The 20,139-nt window shown below is 47.1% G+C and overlaps 1 protein-coding gene across 1 annotated transcript in view; it reads left to right on the top strand.

Moving 5' to 3' along the window:
* The first annotated feature begins 297 nt into the window (after positions 1 to 297).
* The window catches only part of IGSF9B (immunoglobulin superfamily member 9B), a 35,577-nt gene continuing 15,735 nt past the window's right edge, over positions 298 to 20,139 (top strand). Inside the window, exons 1-9 of the mRNA XM_053452466.1 lie at positions 298 to 443; positions 12,542 to 12,739; positions 13,824 to 13,970; positions 14,774 to 14,925; positions 15,828 to 15,945; positions 16,141 to 16,282; positions 17,725 to 17,870; positions 18,353 to 18,495; positions 18,931 to 19,071. Of these exons, the coding sequence (XP_053308441.1) occupies positions 380 to 443; positions 12,542 to 12,739; positions 13,824 to 13,970; positions 14,774 to 14,925; positions 15,828 to 15,945; positions 16,141 to 16,282; positions 17,725 to 17,870; positions 18,353 to 18,495; positions 18,931 to 19,071 (1,251 nt within the window). The 5' untranslated portion in view covers positions 298 to 379. The remainder of the gene's footprint in view (positions 444 to 12,541; positions 12,740 to 13,823; positions 13,971 to 14,773; positions 14,926 to 15,827; positions 15,946 to 16,140; positions 16,283 to 17,724; positions 17,871 to 18,352; positions 18,496 to 18,930; positions 19,072 to 20,139) is intronic.

Genomic DNA, 20,139 nt, shown 5'->3' with positions numbered 1-20,139 from the left:
GTCACCCTCCAGCAATGCGCATGATACTGCGGCTCTGCGCACCCTGCGCTCCAACGCAACTTGAAACGGGTCATCCCCGCGAATGGCAACTCCCCCAGCCAATCACCGCCTACTCCCTCGTGGCTCAGCCAATCGACGCCATCCGTGGGCGGTACGAGACTGTAAAGAGCCGGGCTAGGCTGCGCCGAGGACCTGGCTGCACGGAGAGCCCGGAGAGGGGCAGTGATGGAGGCGGGGGAGGTGCGGGCACCGAGCGGAGCATGACAAGGGCATCGGCCGGCAATGTGTGCACCGACCTGGGGCTCGCCAGTGACGAGGCTGCCGCGAGAAGGGCTCGCCTGAGATATGATGAGGCTCCCGGCTGGTGCGCTGCACTACTATGATTCGCTATGTGCTCACTTTGATAGCAAGTGTGATCAGCATCCGGGGACTCGCTGTTCAAGGTGAGTGCAGCCTCCGGCGAGGCACCTATCCCCCCCACCCCCCAATGAGCTTCTCCTGGGGCAGTGCATGGTGACCTGCCCGGCCCTGCATGTGGGACCCAGGATCCTGAGCACCATCTCCTACATCCCCAGCATCAGCACCGGCGTCCCCAACATCAGCCCCTCCATCCTCAGCATCAGCACCCTCAGGATCAGCACACCCAGCACCCTCAGGATCAGCACACCCAGCACCAGCACCCTCAGCATCAGCAGCACCTACTTCCCCAGCAACAGCACCTACATCCCCAGCACCTACATCCCTAGCAACAGCACCTACTTCCCCATCAACAGCACCTACATCCCCAGCACCAGCATCCCCAGCATCATCTCCTACATCCCCAGCATCCCCAACACCGGCATTCCAAACCCTACATAAAGGAACGGTCAACTTAAAAATTAAAACCAACAGCGTGATCTTAGATTAAAATACGGCGGTACATCTTTACGAAAGCCCCTTTCCTTCTCCTAATCGTAGGTTAATTAGTAGTCTTTTCTCCTGTTATACCGTTCGTTGATAGCTGTGTTTGGGGTGTTTGGGGTTTGTGTTTGGGGCTCCAGATAACAGACCCCCAGACCATCCTTTATGGGCGCATTGGTTCGGTTTGAAGTGTGAATGTGATCTGAGAATTTTTATTAATAAAAAAGGCGTTTATATTATCCTCGATGTTGGCTATCCGTGCCTTTAAACGCACATGTCCCAGTGCAGGGGCCGAAGCTCTTCCGCTGGTGGCAGAATAATGATATGACCTCCTGAGGCCGGCGACTAAAATAGAAACCCACATTCCAGAACGGAAATGCCTCAGAAGCCTCAGAACCTCTTGGGCAAGAAGGGCTGTCAGTCGCTTTGTGCTTTATATCACTGTATCTAATTATGCAGCACAATTTAAAAGGGAGAAGAAGGCCTGACAGCTGCGCTCCTCTAGAGGGGTCACTTACAGCCACCGGCAACGTACAGTCTGTGATTGACAAGTGGCTTCCAGTGGTGTTTTTAAGCTATAAATAGAAATGCCACCTCCCGGGGGTAATTGTCACCTGGTCAGGCTCTCTGCCGAAACGTCTGCCGGTTCCGACCGCATTAAAAAGACCCTTTGACTCGATAATTCGCTTATGGAGCTGGGAAGCTTGGTTTGCAAAAGAGCAGTTGAGGACACGGTGTATTCATTTTAATAACGTTTCCACATCTTCAGAGGAGAACGCTGAAAGCTTCTATCCCTTTTATTCCATGGCGCTTAGATGTGAGAGCTATATGTTCTAAGAAAGGGTTAAACAAGAAGGCGCATACAGCCGTTGACTGTTATATCAATGGTCACCGTTTCAATGGATATGTGTCTTGGCTATGTACGCTTTGGGCGGTCACGTTGCTGTTACATCATCCATCCCAGTAGGGGAAAAGGGGTCACTTTCCAGGATGGGGTGAAATAAGTGTCTGTTCAGTGGAGGTATTCCCTCGTCAGTTAATATTCCATGTGGAGCCACATGGCAGCCAGCTCTGTGCCAGTTAAGGTGAGGAGAGCAACCAGAGAACCTCAAAACAAGAAAGGTCAAATGTTCTTCTGACGTTCAGAGGTCGTTAGAGTAGGGTGCCCCCCCAGATGACCAAGTTCTCATATTAGTGAGATCATGAGAAAATATCTAATATGATGATGTCACAAGTCAGGAGGAGAAAGCTGCTACATTTAGGAAGCCCTTTTAGAATATCAAGGAAACCGAGCTTCTAACCCTGGTGGGAAGGACAGGTCACAAAGGTCCGCTGGCCACAGAGCGGCTCGTTGCCGTGATGGAAGTTGTTCTATTAGTGTATGGAGGAGGACGCGGTCATCTTATTAAGGATGGTGGTTTTGCCACCAACTGGGCATCTCCTCGGATGTTAGGCTTTGGGTGTTATGGGGTTTTGTAGGAACACTGCGGTCTTTGGTCACGCTGAGATGTTTCATCAGTGGGTCAGCGGCCAATACTTGTTTCATTTTAGGTGATGAATTTATAAAGTATTCCGTTGCTTCCATCTTTGTTGCGGGTGTTATGAGAGCAAACATCATCTTGGTCGGTCTGGATGACAATGATTCTAGTTATAGAAGTGTCTCAGCACGAGAGGTGTTACCGTGAACAGTAGTGAGAGATGTGTGATTTGGTGTGAAAAATGTCACTGCTCCTCCGAGAGTGTGAGGGGGCATTGAAACTCGGCTGCCGAGGCCCACTCAGTGACTACTCACTGGAGAAGCATGACACACGCGCGATCTGTCAGCATCCAGCCCACAAGACACATGTCACGTGTACCTACGGGGATGTTGGCCACCTGCTAGACAATAGATATTCTAGTAACTTTGTACCAAGACCTCATTTTGTCCTTGGACTCCGACCATAATTCCTCTCCCACGAGATCCCGAGCTTCCTTGATACAAGGGGTTAATCAGATGTAGGTCGAGACCGGCAATCTAATTTACGGGCTGCAGTACTCGAGCTCCTGATCGATGACAGTTTGAAGTTTCCATCCGTAATTGCAGAAACGAGGCTCGATCCAGAGGGTAGGAATCCCAGCCGGGGATCTTAAAGGCGGAGATGATCATAAAAGGTGTTCTCCGTAACTCATCTGACGCGAGACGCTTCCTGCTCTTTTTGTAAGCGTGGTTAGCACGTTCCTTTGAAGTTCATTAGATGTTGCCATTCGCCGAGCGATACAATGTGACACGGCGGTGACGGAAGTGAGGATGCGTGGTGGGGCCGGTGGGAGGTGTGCAGAGTGAGGTCATCATATATTTATGGTGAGTGATTTCTCCGCGTTCTCCGCTCGGTGTTCCTAGAAGATAAGCGATGCAGGTCAGATGCCACGTCTGCGTCAGCTGTGACCACGACGGCGAATTCCGTGAATTACTTCATATGGTACGAGAATTTGGAGACATCTTAAGTATTCGCCATGTCTCATTGTGGTCCATTGGCACCGCTTTACCGTGGTTGTTATCATGGTTAGTTAACCTCAGATGTACGTTTTGAACTTCATGGGCCTCGTCGGTGGGATGTGCCGTAGGGCAGGCTGTTAAGAGTTTTTTGTGTTCCTTATTTTGTTGTTCTTTTTGTATTCAATTCTGTGTCTCTCCCCAAGGGTAAGGGTGAATCCAAACGTGGCCTTCATTGCTCACATGTGCTTAGAAGTATTCCTGCTGCCCCCTACCGGTGGGGCACAAGAAGGCTGCCCTTAGCTAATGATGTCTATCGAGGCCGGCTAGCGTAACAGCATGTCTCTGGTTTGCGGTTCTAGAACCCTCATGTTCTAGTTCTGGACTGTCCTTTTAGACGTGATGGACATTGGTACTTTTTAACATCGTAAGTGAGCTAAAACTTAAGAAGCTCCTTCCCGGGGAATTCAGCAGCTGTCTGTTCTCAGACATTTCCACCCTGACTGTATCCATTCTGCTCCTTTGATTCGTTAAGTACAGAAAGACTTTGCTGTGATTGGAGGAGCCTCGTGGTGTATTCAATTCATTTATTCTAACCCAAGCAACACCCTCGCCCAATTATGTCACCAAAACACAGTCGTTCCGAGTGAATTCCCTCTTGCGGATGTTTCTATTAATAGAGCCGCAAACCTCCTTTCCTCTCCATCCTGCGTCTGGGTCTCGGAACATCAGAAACCGGCTTGCGATGCTTTCTTTCTGTGCCGCCAGAGGACTGAAAAAATATAACGTCGTACCTGATTAATAAGCAATAAAACGCATAATTCAGGAGGCTTTAAGGAAATCTCCGTGTTTCATCTATACATTATACAGGGCAGTCCAAGTTCATCCAGCAGCAGAACCCCCGTTGGGCTGGACCTTCTAATGAAGTCAAGGTGGTGGAACCCAAACTCCTTCTCCTTCAAGGTGGACCAAGATGTCCCTCTTTTAAGGGTCATGTCAGGGTTGTCCCATTCCAGCCTTCCAGTAGACCCAGACCGTGAGCCCCAGACTCGTGGCCACCTGCTGCACCGTCTTGGTGGATAGCCTCGGAAAAGCAAATACCCCTTGATTTTGACCGCTTGCTGATTACAAAGTTGCCGCTGGCGGTTTTCGTTCAAGTAACTTGATGAAAAACCCAGTTTAAGGACACTCAGTGATTGGAGAAACCGCTGGGCCCGTCTCATGCTCTGGGGTTTTATATATAGCGGGATCTACTAATCCAGGTGCCCATGGCTTTAAGTGTATACACTATACATTATAAAGGGCCATGACTTATTAACCTCTGCTGCAGGAAGGGCTGAGCTGGCCCTGTATAATGCATAGTTAAATCTGTGAGATGACTTTGAAGGAAACTAGGTAGGGGTTGGTAGAGTGTGCATGTGTTAGTGTGTGGTGTTAGTGTGTGGTGTTAGTGTGTGGTGTTAGTGTGTGGTGTTAGTGTGTGGTGTTAGTGTGTGGTGTTAGTGTGTGGTGTTAGTGTGTGGTGTTAGTGTGTGGTGTTAGTGTGTAGTGATAGTGTGTGAGTGTATGGTGTTAGACTGAGTGTGTTACTGTATGGTTTCGGAGTATGCTTTAGCGTATGATGTTAGTATGAGTGTGAGTGTCAGCATATGTTGTTGGAGTGTTTGTGTGTATATCAGTATGCCGTGTTAGCATGAGTATGCGTGTTAGTATTTGGTGTTGAGGTTTTTTATTCTCTCCTCATTTATTATGCTAATCCATCCAATCACAGACACCAACTGCTTTCTCTGTTCATGTTCTGAGTATTTTAGCCCCTATTACTCCTCAAGTTACATCTGAAGAAGGGACCTCTGAGGTCTTAAAAGCTCCACATCTTACGACTGCCGGGCCGGTAGGGTCGCTTGATATCGGCGTATCAGTAATCCTGAAATCCTGTAGTTTTGTTATTCATGTTTCTTCCTTCTCGCAGAGCTTTGACAGCTTCGTGTGACATCAGACTCGTCATTGTTATTATTATTGTTCCGGAGACAGCTGACGTTCTTTGCAAAACAGAATTTATGACAAATTAAAACGATCTGATCGCATTCTCCTTCCATCCGCCGGGAACTCCATCATTAGAGCCCGTCAGGCGTTTGGTCCCGACTCACGGACCCCCGGCTTTCACCCTCATGGCTGGAAAATGGGGCAGTTGCTGTATGTAGATGGTCAATTACAGCTTATATTTACCCCCCCCCCCATACTCTATTTATGGAGCTGAGAATAATTTTGACCCGTACATTTTGGTTGCTCCTCACTGGTGAGCGCGGGGTTATGACATCATAGGGCATTTAAGGGCGCGCAGCGTCAGGTGGAAATCACGTTAATAAATGGGGAGATCAGTGACTGGCAGCCCCCTACAGTGCTGGCTCGTGATTGATTTCCAGGGGGTTTAATGAGACCCCCCCGCGCATGTGCAGACAGAGCAGATATTGACTTTAAATGGCCCAAGCTGGCATGAAAGCCGCTGCACGGAGGAGACGGTATGCTGCATCTTTTCCAAAGGTGCTGGGGGGGCTGCATGGGGCAGTAAACCGTCCCTTTAAATTGTGAAAGTGCCCTTATAGTCAAGGGATTTGATGTTTTATGGCAGCCAAAAAAACCCAGGGCGAGCTGGCTGCACTCGCAATGAACTCTCCAGATAGAGCTGGAGATCGTGCCAAGTTCCAGCTGATTTGAGTCCCCGTCTCAGAGAAAGGACTTGGCTCAAAAAGCTGAGCTCGCTGCGGACGGACGGTGAGCTCTGTCGTGTTTTTTCTTTTCTCCGGTGTCCCTGAACTCGCTGTCCTGTCCAGAATCTAAAGTCAGGGGCTGAGATGGAATGAAAGGAAGTTTTGCTTTACTGAGAGAGTGGTAGATAAGTGGAACAGCCTCCCAGCAGAAGTGGTAGAGGGTAATACAGTGAGGGTATTAAACATGCATGGGATAGACATACGGCTCCTGAATCTAAGACGAGACCAACGACTGATTAAGGTTTGAGTCTTTACAGCAGGAGGAACGGGCGACTAGACGGGGGCCGAATGGGGCCGATCTGTTTGCAAATGCTTCTTCTGTTTGTATAAAGTTGCGTTCTGTCCCTGTTTGCCGCGTCTGGCCGTGGCTCTCGTCCCCGGGTCCCGCTGGCATTGCATCCGGTCCGTGTCCTCCAGCACAATGTGAAACTGATCAATGGTGTCCCGGAGGACACAGAGGGGGCCCGATGTGGCAACGCAAATGCCCCCCGAGGGGGAAACTGCCACCTGTCTGGTTGGGGGCCGAAGTCGCTCCCTGACTCCAGTTGTTTCCTATTAGCGCGTTCCCAGCGCATCCGCTGCCTTTTAAACACCATTAACCCCCCCCGTCCGCGCCGCTCCCCGCCGGCTTCACCTCGATTCACCTCGTTCTCCTACGGCTGCCTTTAAAGGGATATTCGGAGGAGGTCGGTATTTTAGCTCCTCGCTAGAAACGTGGGGCGCGCAGGAACAGAGCCGTCGTCATGCGAGAGGATCTTGTGTCCTCGCGACCTTGAAGTGGGGTTTAGGGTTTTCTCCGTTCTGAGCATCGGCTCCGAGCGTCACCCGGTACCGAGGCTTCACAGAATGCCCCTGAAATCACGGCGACATTGCCCGTACGTGCCACTTGCCAGCGATATACGTTTGCCACGGACCTTTAACACATTTTTGCAGCAGGTCCTGGAATAAAAAGACGTAATTTATTTTATTATTTATTTTGTTTAAGTATTTTGGCATTTACCTGCAGTTGTGGCAGTTTAGGGGTTAATGCAAAAAAAGGTCAATAAATACAAAATATCGGTCTTTGGTCTCTCGCCTCTCGTTACTTTTTAATGCAGCCGTCAAAAGGCATAGATTATTATTATTATTATTATGTATTGCTGTATATAGCGCCATCATATTCGGTAGCGCTGTACAATAGGTGAACAGAACATAACAAGTAATATATAATTATATATAATAATATTAATTATATATAATAATTATTTGACTTACAGAAACAACAGGCGAGGGGGGTCCCGCTCATAGGAGCTTACAATCTAGGATGGCATATTGGGTTCGGAGCCAAACACTAAATCTCCTCGAATGAAATGGATCAATCTGTCTATAGTTTGTAAGTCGTACGGAAATAGTTATTTTCTGATGTAAGGACTGTTGTGCTTTGCGTGGTAAACTTTTACAGCCCTGCTCCGGGATCCGAACCCAAATCCATACGCAAAATACGCATTATCATTATTATTATTAGCATTATTATTATTATTATTAGCATTATTATTATCATTATTTTTATTATCATTATTATCATTATTATTATTATCATTATTATTAGCATTATTATTAGCATTATTAGCATTATTATTATCATTATTATTAGCATTATTATTAGCATTATTATTATTATTATTATTAGCATTATTATTAGCATTATTATTAGCATTATTATCAGCATAATTATTATTAGCATTATTATTAGCATTATTATTATCATTATTATCTGGCCCTACAATTAGCATCTTGACTGGTAACTTTTACTGCTAAAGCTGATATTTTTGGACAAATAATCAAATAATGTACTTTTTACGCGGTTATATGTTTATAGCGCTAGATGTGTATCTAAAAATATTTTTATATAATATATTTAGATACAATTTAATATTATATACGGTATATATTATTATTTATTGTTATTTATTATTTTATTCATATATTTTTATTTATTAATACATTTAAAAATATATATATAAAATAAAAAATTAAATCCCGATGAGGATTTTTGGATAGAGCAGTTGGGATATTTCTGGATGTGGAGGGAAAGCCGGCGCGGACGATGAGGTCATAAGCGTGATTGATAAGAGGAATGCGTGTTTAATGACTGCGTGCGGTCGGCAGCGTAACCCGTGGAGCGACCTTTCGCAGATTTTCGGGTTAAAGGTTGGTTTCCTGCATTGATTTATAAACTGAAAGCAGAAACAAAATGTTATTTATTAAAACGATACAAAGCTTCGATTCTCTAAAATCAGCGTCGATATTTAAGTAGATATAAAGTTACAAATCATTTAGCCAGCATTTTTTTTATTAGAGACAAATTTAATGTAAGGAAGTTTTAGTTTTCTGAGATGGTGGTAGATAAGTGGAACAGCCTCCCAGCAGCGGAGGTAAGAACCCACTTTCCACCCTAATCAACCCCTCCTCACATAACTGGGGCAACATTAACCATCTCCAACGATCAGATGGGCGAGAAAAAAGGTGTTTTCTCTTAAAAAGTACCACGGAGGCAAAAAAAGGGGGTTAATTCTGGTTTCCCCCACCTCGCCGCTCCAGGCGAGACTACTTACTGTTTGTTGCCAAGTTGCAGATATGATACGGGCGCCCACGCACACGCACACCCACCCACGCGTGTATTGACACAACACGTCTTGTAGCGCATGTGTTTTTTCAACTTTGTGGTTATCGGCGCGCGTTTTTTTCAGTTTGTGATAACGGCATCTCACTCCACAGGCCAAAAATATACTTTGTACAGCGCTACGGAATATGATGGCGCTATTAAAACATCAAATAATGATACGTAGTCATTTCACGTAAAATAGTTTTTACAATCATTTCAATTTGAATGAAGCCGTTCCCCTCCCCCTTCCGTATCACCAAAAATTGGGGAATCCATCAACAGATCGGCCCCATCCGGCCCCCGTCTAGTCGCCCGTTTCTCCTGCTGTAAAGACTGAAGCCTTAATCAGTCGTTGGTCTCGTCTTAGATTCAGGAGCCGTATGTCTATCCCGCGCATGTTTAATACCCTCAGTGTATTACCCTCTACCACCACTGCTGGGAGGCTGTTCCACTCATCTACCACCCTATAAGTAAAGCAAACCAGCAATATTATGTTGATTTTCTGCGTTTAGCGCTCACGTGCTTAAAAATGCCACCGCAGTGTTTCAGACTCTCTGCAAGATAAGACAATTTTAGTGAAAATGGAGAGATTTGATCTTCAGAGAGATTCTATCTCCACTCCGCGGAGGCCGCGGGGTTTCTAGTAATTGAGTTAATGGCAGAGTTTGTCGAATAATTAGTGCACTTCAGCGCCGGAGCGAGGGGATGAATTTGAAATTGTCCTTGTGAAAGTATTTCCAGTGCCGGTTTTCCCCTTTATATTGTACAGCGCTGCGGTATAGGATGGCGCCATATAAATCTATGAATAAAAAGAAAAATAATAATAATTTTAGGCCTAGAACACAGGGATTGGATGTATTTTAAACAAGCCGTCTCGTCTTAAATGTATGTCTGTCCCATGCATGTTTAATACCCTCACTGTATTACCCCCTACCACTTCTGCTGGGAGGCTGTTCCACTTATCCACCACCCTCTCTGTAAAAAGAAAACTCCCTTACTATTATTATTATTATTTATTACATAGAGCCATCATATTCCGTAGCGCTGTACAATGGGTAGGCAGGACATAACAAGCCTAAGCCTCTAAGCCTCTGACTGTCTAGTGTTAGAGGACGGTCTCTTGCTCTGTAATATAATATTTATTTTATAATATAATATATTTCTCCTCCGTTGCAGTCGGGGTAAATGCAGTGTTGGGGCAGAATGTCCCCCACTTGGTATTCTGGATTGGTATGACCCACAAACGTTGCAGTTTCAGCACCGGCTTTCTGGAAGCAGCTTCTGTTCAGGACCCTGGACAGCTCCCCGTCACGCTCTATAGATTGATCCGTCGCCCTCTATCTCTCTATCTCTCTCCCCCCTCTCTCTCTTCCTCTCTCTCTCCCCCTCTCTCGCTCTCTCTCCCTCTCCCCCTCTCTCTCTTCCTCTCTCTCTTGCTCTCTCTCCCTCTCTCTCTCTCCCTCTCTCTCTAGCTCTCTCTCCCTCTCTCTCTAGCTCTCTCTCCCTCACTCTCTCTCTCTCTCTCTCCCTCTCTCTATCTCTATCTCTCTCCCCCCTCTCACTCTTGCTCTCTCTCTCTCCCTCTCCCCCCCCTCTCTCTCTTTCTCTCCCTCCCTCTCTCTCTCCGCGGACATTCTCATTCTCGTAATAATGTAACAGAATGCTGAAGCTGAGGCTCTCTCAGACTCGGAGCGGAATGAGGAGGGTTACGTTTCAGTATTTCCTTTCCAGAGATACAGAACGCTCTCTGCCTTAGACTGTCTGTCACCGCTGCTTCGGGAAACATCTCTCGAGCCGCCTGTCTCGCTGGGCCGCGGTGTTCTCATTATTCCTTTGCTCGTCGCACACGAGGGGCTTTCAGCCTCGCTATGTATGTCTCTCTGGAAAATGCCCGCGTCTTTCCGCCTGGCAGGGGTTCCCTTGAGACCCAACGTCCAGAACACTCTATTTTGGATCTTTTTGGCCATCAAGGGGTTCTAATCTCTTTTTTTCCCACCCCGTCTGTCTATTTTACATTCTATTTAATCACGGCCAGCCCCCCGGTCATCTCTGAATCTCCCATCGGGGTCTTTGTGGCTCTGACCTCTCTCTCTCTCTCTCTCTCTGTTAGCGCTCTCTCTCTATTACAGCCGGTCTCCAGCTGTCTCTTTTCCCGGCACCTCCTTCCCTTTTCTTCGTGGGACACGCACCCTGCTGCCTGTGGCGTGTTCCTTGCGTGTTGTCTTGGTGCTCGTGTCACGGCAGGTTACGTTACCGTGTTTGTGTTACCGATGAGAGGGAGAACCGGGGGGGGGGGGAATCAGGTATTAAACCCCCCTTTCCTTTCATTTATCAGGAATTTGACCCAAAATTGTAACAATAGAATGTTGGTGAATTCTGAATACTTTGTATATATTTCCTCCCATATATATATCGCTGCAGTGGATCCAAGCTCCCATCAGTCTCAGCCAGCAGGGGATCACATTAGATGAAGGGGCTTGGTACACGCACACGCACACAGACACACACACACAGACACACGCACACACACACAGACACACACACGCACACAGACACACATACACACACACGCACACAGACACACATACACACAGACACACACGCACACAGACACGCACACAGACATGCACACAGACACACGCAAACACGCTTGGAAATCAGCATGTAAAATGAATTCATCTCCAGATATAATTGCGTACCCCGTTGCCGTGCGTGGCAGGCGGGGGCTGGCTCGTGTTAGCCCCCTGTCACTTTGGGATGACCCCTCTCTCTCCCTCTCTCTCTCTCCCTCTCTCTCCCCGCTTACCCATTCCTTATGTGTCGGAAATATCCCGTTATCACTCCCCAGAGCTGGTGATGTCACCGGCAGCCAATCAGATGCCAGCACAGGCTTTCTGCTTCTCTGTAACCCTTTCAGGCCTGGTAAGACTATCATAGTTTAACTCTTTACAGCCCTTCCACCTTCCCAAGAAGCCTCCGCAGAAGACACCATGGTCCTTATACCCCCTGGGGGGTAACCAGTTGGGCTTCATCCATGCGGAGCTCACATGTTCTGCCTCCTGGGGTAATATTACCATTTGCCCCTCCATACTGGAGAAATGCCAACAGCGTCTTCATTAGCCCGATGCATGGTGGGCTCCATGTTTTAATGCAGGTTCTGGGGGTCTCTCGTATGCGGTCAGAGACTCGTCATTCGGCATTTAACGATTCTTTCTTGGCATTTAAATAAATCACTTAGCGCCCGGATCACTCATTAGCCCCGTCCCCTCTTATTACAGAAGGAGCGGAGATGGAGAGGCTGGGTGGGCGAGGTGGGGGAGGAAGGCTCTGCAGAAGGGCAATGAGGCACCGCAAGGCTCTGCAGAGGGCTGATCCCGAGTCCCCCCTTGCCCTACATCTGTATTTCGGTCACAGAATTCGTTCTCCATACAATGGGATTTATCCGGAGTCATTGATCATTAACCCTTTGAGGTCACGTTCGCACATGTCTCTTTCTATTCGGCTTTATTTCGTTTAACCCTAGAATGACACTAAACCCACCATGAAATTCTGCCCCTTTTAACCCTAAAATAGGATGAATTCTGTTTTCAGGTTTGGTGAAATTTGTTCAGAATCAGATAAATAGACCCAGAATCGCTTTAGAATATTTTGATATTAGAAGGGTTTCTGTGGGGGTTTATTAACTAAACCATAAGCTCCCGTGGTATACTGTATGTAGCGTGTACGGTCAGACTGATCCCTCGCTCTGTGTTTCAGGTGCGGTGGGCTCGCGCGAGGAGCCGCAGTTTGTTACGGCCCGTGCCGGAGAAAGCGTGATATTAGGATGCGATGTTATACATCCGCTGACGGCGCAGCCCCCTCCGTACGTGGTCGAGTGGTTTAAGTTTGGAGTTCCCATCCCCATCTTCATCAAGTTTGGGTTCTACCCGCCTCACGTGGACCCGGAATATGCAGGTGAGTGAGAGCCGGTACCGCCGGGCGGTGAGTGAGAGCCGGTACCGCCGGGCGGTGAGTGAGAGCCGGTAACGCCGGGCGGTGAGTGAGAGCCGGTACCGCCGGGCGGTGAGTGAGAGCCGGTACCGCCGGACGGTGAGTGAGAGCCGGTAACACCGGGCGGTGAGTGAGAGCCGGTACCGCCGGACGGTGAGTGAGAGCCGGTACCGCTGGGCGGTGTGTGAGAGCCGGTACCGCCGTGCGGCCAGCGGTGTCCTTCGTTATTTGTAGCTCGTAAAAATGAAATTAACCGTTTATACTTTGTTTTGAATGCTCTGCTGATTCATGGAAACGGTTTGCGGGCGACCTCTCTGTGTAAAGTTTTTGTTGGGGGTTCCGCATCTCCGTTTGTCGGTGGCCGGCACGCTGCTGGTCGGCAGGAGTCCAAAATTAGTTGGGAAGATCCCTGATCCAAAGCCTCGTTCTCCGATCCACCCTTCGAGGCTTGGGGGTGAGCGCTGGCTTTTCGGATGGGGTCGCAGGCGGCCCTGTGAGTCGCTCACCATCTGCACTGACGCCCATCGTCTGCTCTGGTTTGATGAGCTCCTGGTTACCTCCTCTACTGAGCGGGCGATCCGGACAGAGTAAGGAGAATGTAAATCGCTGCCGTCTTCTACAGGACCTGCTTTCTCTATAGGTCCTAATTCCAGAATCCCTTTTCTGTCCTGACGTCGTTTAACTCTTTCCTTCTGCACCCATTACCCCCCCATTAGTCTTTAGTTTATCGCAGACGGCCATGCTCAGGCGTTTGTAGACGCGGTAGGCTGGACGATGTCTCCGAGCTCGGCCCGGTGCGACGGATCGCAATCACAGTCAGATTTGCAGGTTTTATGATTCCCTTCAATCTCCCCGACCCCAACCTCACCCTCTCTCACCCTGAGCACAGGGGCAGCCAACTTATACCCCTCCCGGTGTTGACGATCTGCGACTCACATTGCCTTCAGCCAACCATGGCTTATATCGGTTGAATAATAAGACAACAGCTGCCAAGGCCCGTCCTTTTTGTGCTCCTTTCATCTGCCTCCCCTTTTGCTCCTACTCTCAGGCCGCGCAGCCCTCCACGACAAGGCGTCCCTCCGCATCGAGCAGACGCGCTCGCAGGATCAGGGCTGGTACGAATGCAAAGTTCTGATGCTGGAGCAGCAATATGACACCTTTCACAACGGCAGCTGGGTGCACCTCACGGTAAACGGTGAGCCATCGCGGACACATCTGGGCCGAGGCCGGACGGGATCGCGCCTGGGGTGGCAAGTCCATGGGGGCAAAATTGGGGGGCAGATTGCCCTCTTGGATGACCAGCCCGCTCCCTGGTGTGCTGGTTACAGGGGGGATCAGAGACCCTTTCACACTATGGAAGCTGTGCCACGTCCGGCGCCCTGTACTAAAGATGGCGCCTGCACAGGGGGGGTGGCTGGGGGCATTTTTTACATGCATGAGAACTCAGTGCAGACCGTAGTCTATTTTGGGCAATTTTCAGACAAATCTATCGAAAGGCCATTTCTGGAGCGCTGAGCTGCGGGCGAGCCTCCTCCACGGCTAATAAAACGCTCCGGCTCCTCCGTTTTAAGGACAGATTCAGCAATCTGTGTAAAAACCGTCCGTGGACGCTTCCCAGTTTACTGTTAATTGGTGATTTTGTTTTCCCCGTTTGTGTTTTTTGGCCTAGAATGTGTAATTAGCCATTTCTGTGGCACATGACATTAGTCCCTTTTTTTTTTAGTCCTAATTATCCTAAGCTCTAATTATTTATACAATAAAACAATCGGCGATCCCGCCGGGCGTAGTAACCATGTTGTGAACGCGGTTCTATCTTCGGAACGTCAGAATTCCGAGCTCTGCTCCGGGATACAGCTGGAAATTTCATTTGTTTTCTGGAGTTCTGGGGTCTTTGGAGATCTCCAGCCCCCCCCGACCGCATATGTAAAATACGTTTCAGTGGAAGGGCTAATTTGCATATAAGGGCAGGCGGATGATGCACTTTATTTTCCTCCTCAGCACCCCCTACTTTCACCGAAACCCCACCACAATACCTGGAGGTAAAAGAAGGGACCAGTGTTACTCTGACTTGTACGGCTTTCGGGAACCCCAAACCTACCGTTTCGTGGCTACGGGAGGGAGAATTTTTGGGAGGAACTTCAAAATACCAGGTAGGTTTCAAGCCGGTCGGCATTCTCCTTGGAGTTCTATTGAGAATCTCATAGAATCTCTCGGAAATATCCCCCCCCCATCATTTCGCGGAATTCCCCAAACTTTAGATCTGAAATAAAGCCCCAGTTGTCGGGCGGCATGCGGTGGCCTCAGCCAGTGCGAGGGAATGAAAGGAATGAATGAAAGGACCTAGCGCTGTGTTTGTGATTTTATACTGAACCTCGAGATTTCCCCGTCGACTTTTTTTTTGCCGTTAAATTCAGTTTGTCACACGGCGTCCTTGAGCGCCGACGTTCACATTGTCAGAATTCTGTCTTCTATAATTGCCGATTGAACCGTATTTCGTGTGAATGAATGTTTTTGCGTTTCACGGGGTTAGCAGTTGGCATTGAGTCGTGAAAGTGATTTATTCGGGATTTTGGAACAGTTTTCGAATATTGCTGTTTTCCAGACTGAATATTGAGTAGGTCCATAAAATGCTTCGGAATTCCATATATCGCAAATCTTTATAGGAGTGCTTTAGTTTATAGACCCTGCTTTAGGTCAGGTGTATCCTTGTGAGGGTTTGATCCAGGTCTTCCTGGGTTAACGACCGCACATTCATCATCAATACACAATCGTTTTTATTTGATGGAATATCGATGGGTGAAATTCCAATCAGCGCTTACATTATTGGCCTTCAACCTCTTTAACCAAAAAGTGAGCAAAGTCAAAGCTTTTTCATTAAGAATTGTTTTTATATTTTTTATGTTTTTTTTTATATATTTTATAATTGAAAAGCAGGTTAAAGTTTAGCGTTAAGAAATTAGATGTTTAAGCATGAGTTTGTTGCGCTGCTGCCGATATCTAGATAATGCATATTGGATACATAGTAACCGTTTACGGCTTTTATTCCGTGAAGGTGAATGATGGGAGTTTGACCATCTCCTCCATCGGACGCGAAGACAGAGGGTCTTACACCTGCCGGGCCACCAGTATTCAGGGCGAGGCGGTTCACAGCACCCGGCTGCTGGTCCAAGGTACGCCATCCCGTAACGCTGCTCTCCGGTTTCCTTGTGAACTCGGGTGCCTTGGTGCTCGCTTCACGCCGAGACCCTGGGGACGCGAGAGAGATGGCCCTGAGCTCCCCGCGCCCGGCCGTTCCTGGCTGGGCTCCAGGTGACAGCATGGGCTGTTTTGGGCTGTTGAGGTAATGTTTTCGTTCCTGTCCCTAGGGTCACCGTTCATTGTTTCCCCTCCCGAGAACATCACCGTTAACATTTCCCAAGATGCTCTGTTCACATGCCAGGCCGAGGCTTATCCAGGGAACCTCACATACACCTGGTACTGGCAAGAGGAGAACGTCTTCTTCAAAAAGTAAGAACCTGCCTTCAACCCTAATACATTAACCGCGCTCTACCCATCATAAATTACTGTATACAGCGCTGGGGGTTATATTACTGTATACAGCGCGGGGGGTTATATTACTGTATACAGTGCTGGGGGTTATATTACTGTATACAGTGCTGGGGGGTTATATTACTGTATACAGCGCTGGGGGTTATATTACTGTATACAGCACTGGGGGATTATATTACTGTATACAGCGCTGGAGGTTATATTACTGTATACAGCTCTGGGGGTTATATTACTGTATACAGCGCTGGGGGTTATATTACTGTATACAGCGCGGGGGGTTATATTACTGTATACAGCGCTGGGGGGTAATATTACTATATACAGTGCTGGGGGTTATATTACTGTATACAGCGCTGGGGGTTATATTACTGTATACAGCGCTGGGGGGTTATATTACTGTATACAGCGCTGGGGGTTATATTACTGTATACAGCGCTGGGGGATTATATTACTGTATACAGCTCTGGGGGGTTATATTACTGTATACAGCGCTGGGGGGTAATATTACTATATACAGTGCTGGGGGTTATATTACTGTATACAGTGCTGGGGGTTATATTACTGTATACAGCTCTGGGGGGTTATATTACTGTATACAGCGCTGGGGGGGTTATATTACTGTATACAGTGCTGGGGGTTATATTACTGTATACAGCGCTGGGGGTTATATTACTGTATACAGTGCTGGGGGGTTATATTACTGTATACAGCGCTGGGGGGTTATATTACTGTATACAGTGCTGGGGGTTATATTACTGTATACAGCACTGGGGGTTATATTACTGTATACAGCACTGGGGGTTATATTACTGTATACAGTGCTGGGGGGTTATATTACTGTATACAGCGCTGGGGGTTATATTACTGTATACAGCGCTGGGGGGTTATATTACTGTATACAGCGCTGGGGGTTATATTACTGTATACAGCGCTGGGGGTTATATTACTGTATACAGTGCTGGGGGTTATATTACTGTATACAGTGCTGGGGGGTTATATTACTGTATACAGCTCTGGGGGGTTATATTACTGTATACAGCGCTGGGGGGTAATATTACTATATACAGTGCTGGGGGTTATATTACTGTATACAGCGCTGGGGGTTATATTACTGTATACAGTGCTGGGGGGTTATATTACTGTATACAGCGCTGGGGGGTTATATTACTGTATACAGTGCTGTGGGTTATATTACTATATACAGTGCTGGGGGTTATATTACTGTATACAGTGCTGGGGGTTATATTACTGTATACCGCGCTGGGGTTATATTACTGTATACAGCGCTGGGGGTTATATTGCTGTATACAGCGCTGGGGGTTATATTACTGTATACAGCGTTGGGGGTATTACTGTATACAGCGCTGGGGGTTTGTGTAACGCCCGTGTTTGTCCGGCAGCGACCTGAAGCTGAGGGTTCGAATTCTGATCGATGGGACGCTCATCATATTCCGAGTTAAACCCGAGGATGCTGGGAAATACACCTGTGTGCCGAGCAACAGCCTGGGTCACTCGCCATCCGCATCAGCATTTCTAACTGTGCAATGTAAGTGCCCCCCAACCACCTGCTGCGTGGGAAGATAAGGGGGCAATAAGGGGGCAATAACCATTAAAGTGAACTGGCCTTTAATGTGTGGATCATAGGAGTTATGCTGCCGGATATCCGATTACTTGTTCTAAATGGGTAGAGCTTTAAACCTCATCCACCTTATTATTATTATTATTATTATCGTTATTATTATTATTATTATCATCATCATTATTATTATTATTATTATTATTATCATCATCATTATTATTATTATTATTATTATTATCATTATTATTATTATTATTATTATTATTATCATTATTATTATTATTATTCTTATTAGCGCTTGCTTGTTTTGTATACGATGCTGTCGGCTAATAATTTAACCCAATAGGACAGTGAAGCATCATCTGAATGGCGTGGAGGATTATTTTATTATTTCAGCCTCCTTTGGGTCGCAGTCACTCGCTGTTTTTGAAGATTTTTCTCTCCCCCAGACCCAGCACGCGTCGTCAACATGCCCCCCGTCATCTACGTCCCGGTCGGTATTCACGGTCACATTCGCTGCCCTGGGGATGCCGTGCCGCCTGTGACCTTTGTGAAGTGGAATAAAGATGGTCGGCCCCTGAGGATTGACAAAGTAAGTCGGGGAAACCACCTTCGGGAGACGACCAACTCGGGGTCTTCGAGAAGCTTCGATCGTTTTCATTCCAGCCCGGCTTATTAGAACGCGGACGCCGGCTTTAACTCGGTTCCGGGTCTTCAGTCTGCGGGACGCTTGGGGCTCTCGGCTCCTCCTGTCCTTTTAGAACTGGGAAAAAAATAGCTTAGAGTTTTTTTTTTAAATAGAATCACGAGATACTTGAAACCAACAATGATGTCATTAACAAAAGGAAACGGGAACGGAGAGTGCAGCCGATCGATGTGTTTATCCTGAAGCCAAAAACTACAGAGATCTCTGATTCCCATTCATGAAAGTTTAAGGTCGTTCATGCGCCTTAGCGTGCCTTCTGCTGGCCCAGAGTCTGGATCTTCCATGCCTGACCTTGAGGTTTATGTCGTGTCTGTTCCCCAGTTCTCAGGATGGAAACTCCTAGAAGACGGATCTCTTCACATTGAGGAGGCCACGGACGAATTACTGGGCACGTACACCTGTGTGCCTTATAACGCGTTGGGGACCATGGGCCAGTCCCCTCCTGCTCGGCTGCTGCTGAAGGTAGGTAAAAGCCCTTGGTGGGTTCTTGAATCTTTATGGTCCTCCGTTTGATGGCGGTCAAATGTTTGGAGCATTCAAACGAATCCAAGTGATCTCCATGAGAATTTTCTCTACCGGAGAGAGGTTGGTTTGATTAATAACAGAGGGGGATGGGCAGAGTCTTTCACTAAACCAGCAACTGGTCATTAATTCCATAAATCCGCAGACGGGTTTAATTGGGTGGTGTGCAGCATTGTAACGTACACAATAATTAGGCTTGTTAGTGCGAAATAACGGGTTTTTTCCCAGATAGGGTGACATAACTCCATTTGTACCGTTCTTGGGCTAGAATTTCAGAAAGATACGTTGGATCTGCGCTTCTTGGTCTTAGACTCTTTGCAGTCCAAATCATAAACGAAATCGATCTGTTCTTCCCAGTTGGGCCCACATTCTAAAAACCGCCCAGGGAAATATATTAATGATTTTTATTTTGTTATTTTGTAGTGAAGGAAGGAAGGCTTTTGTTGACAATTTTGATGATGAATTATAGAGACACCTAGAACGGAGCCTTTAGAGACACCTAGAACGAAGCCTTATAGAGACACCTAGAACGGAGCCTTATAGAGACACCTAGAACGGAGCCTTATAGAGACACCTAGAACAGAACGAGTTTAAAGTTAATTTATGTGCATTCCGTTCTATCCTGTTCTGATGATATTGGGGTTTAGTGTCACTGTAGATGATTTGTACTCGGATTAGACACTAATCTATTTGTTTTATTTCTGGTTTTGATCCAGTGCTTTGCTGGTGTCACGATTTACAATTTTAAGGGACTTTGCCAATTTAAAATTACAGCCAACAGCGCCCCCTGGAGGGATTTGCATGCAAATAATTTATAGAAATCCTAAATTATTTAAAAATAGTTTTTTTTACATTTCTATTTTTTTATTATGAAGTATTTTATTCTTACTTTTTGCTTTTTTTGCACGATGACAATTTATACTGCAGACATTTGAATTATAAACACAGTGTCTGCCACAGGACCCGTATGTGGCTGATACACTTTAATGCTGGTACCGAGGCAGAGAT

This window comes from Spea bombifrons, chromosome 12, assembly GCF_027358695.1.
Source record: "Spea bombifrons isolate aSpeBom1 chromosome 12, aSpeBom1.2.pri, whole genome shotgun sequence".
NCBI lineage: Eukaryota > Metazoa > Chordata > Amphibia > Anura > Pelobatidae > Spea > Spea bombifrons.
Note: the sequence above shows the minus strand (reverse complement) of the source record. Positions and strands in the feature narration are given on the sequence as shown.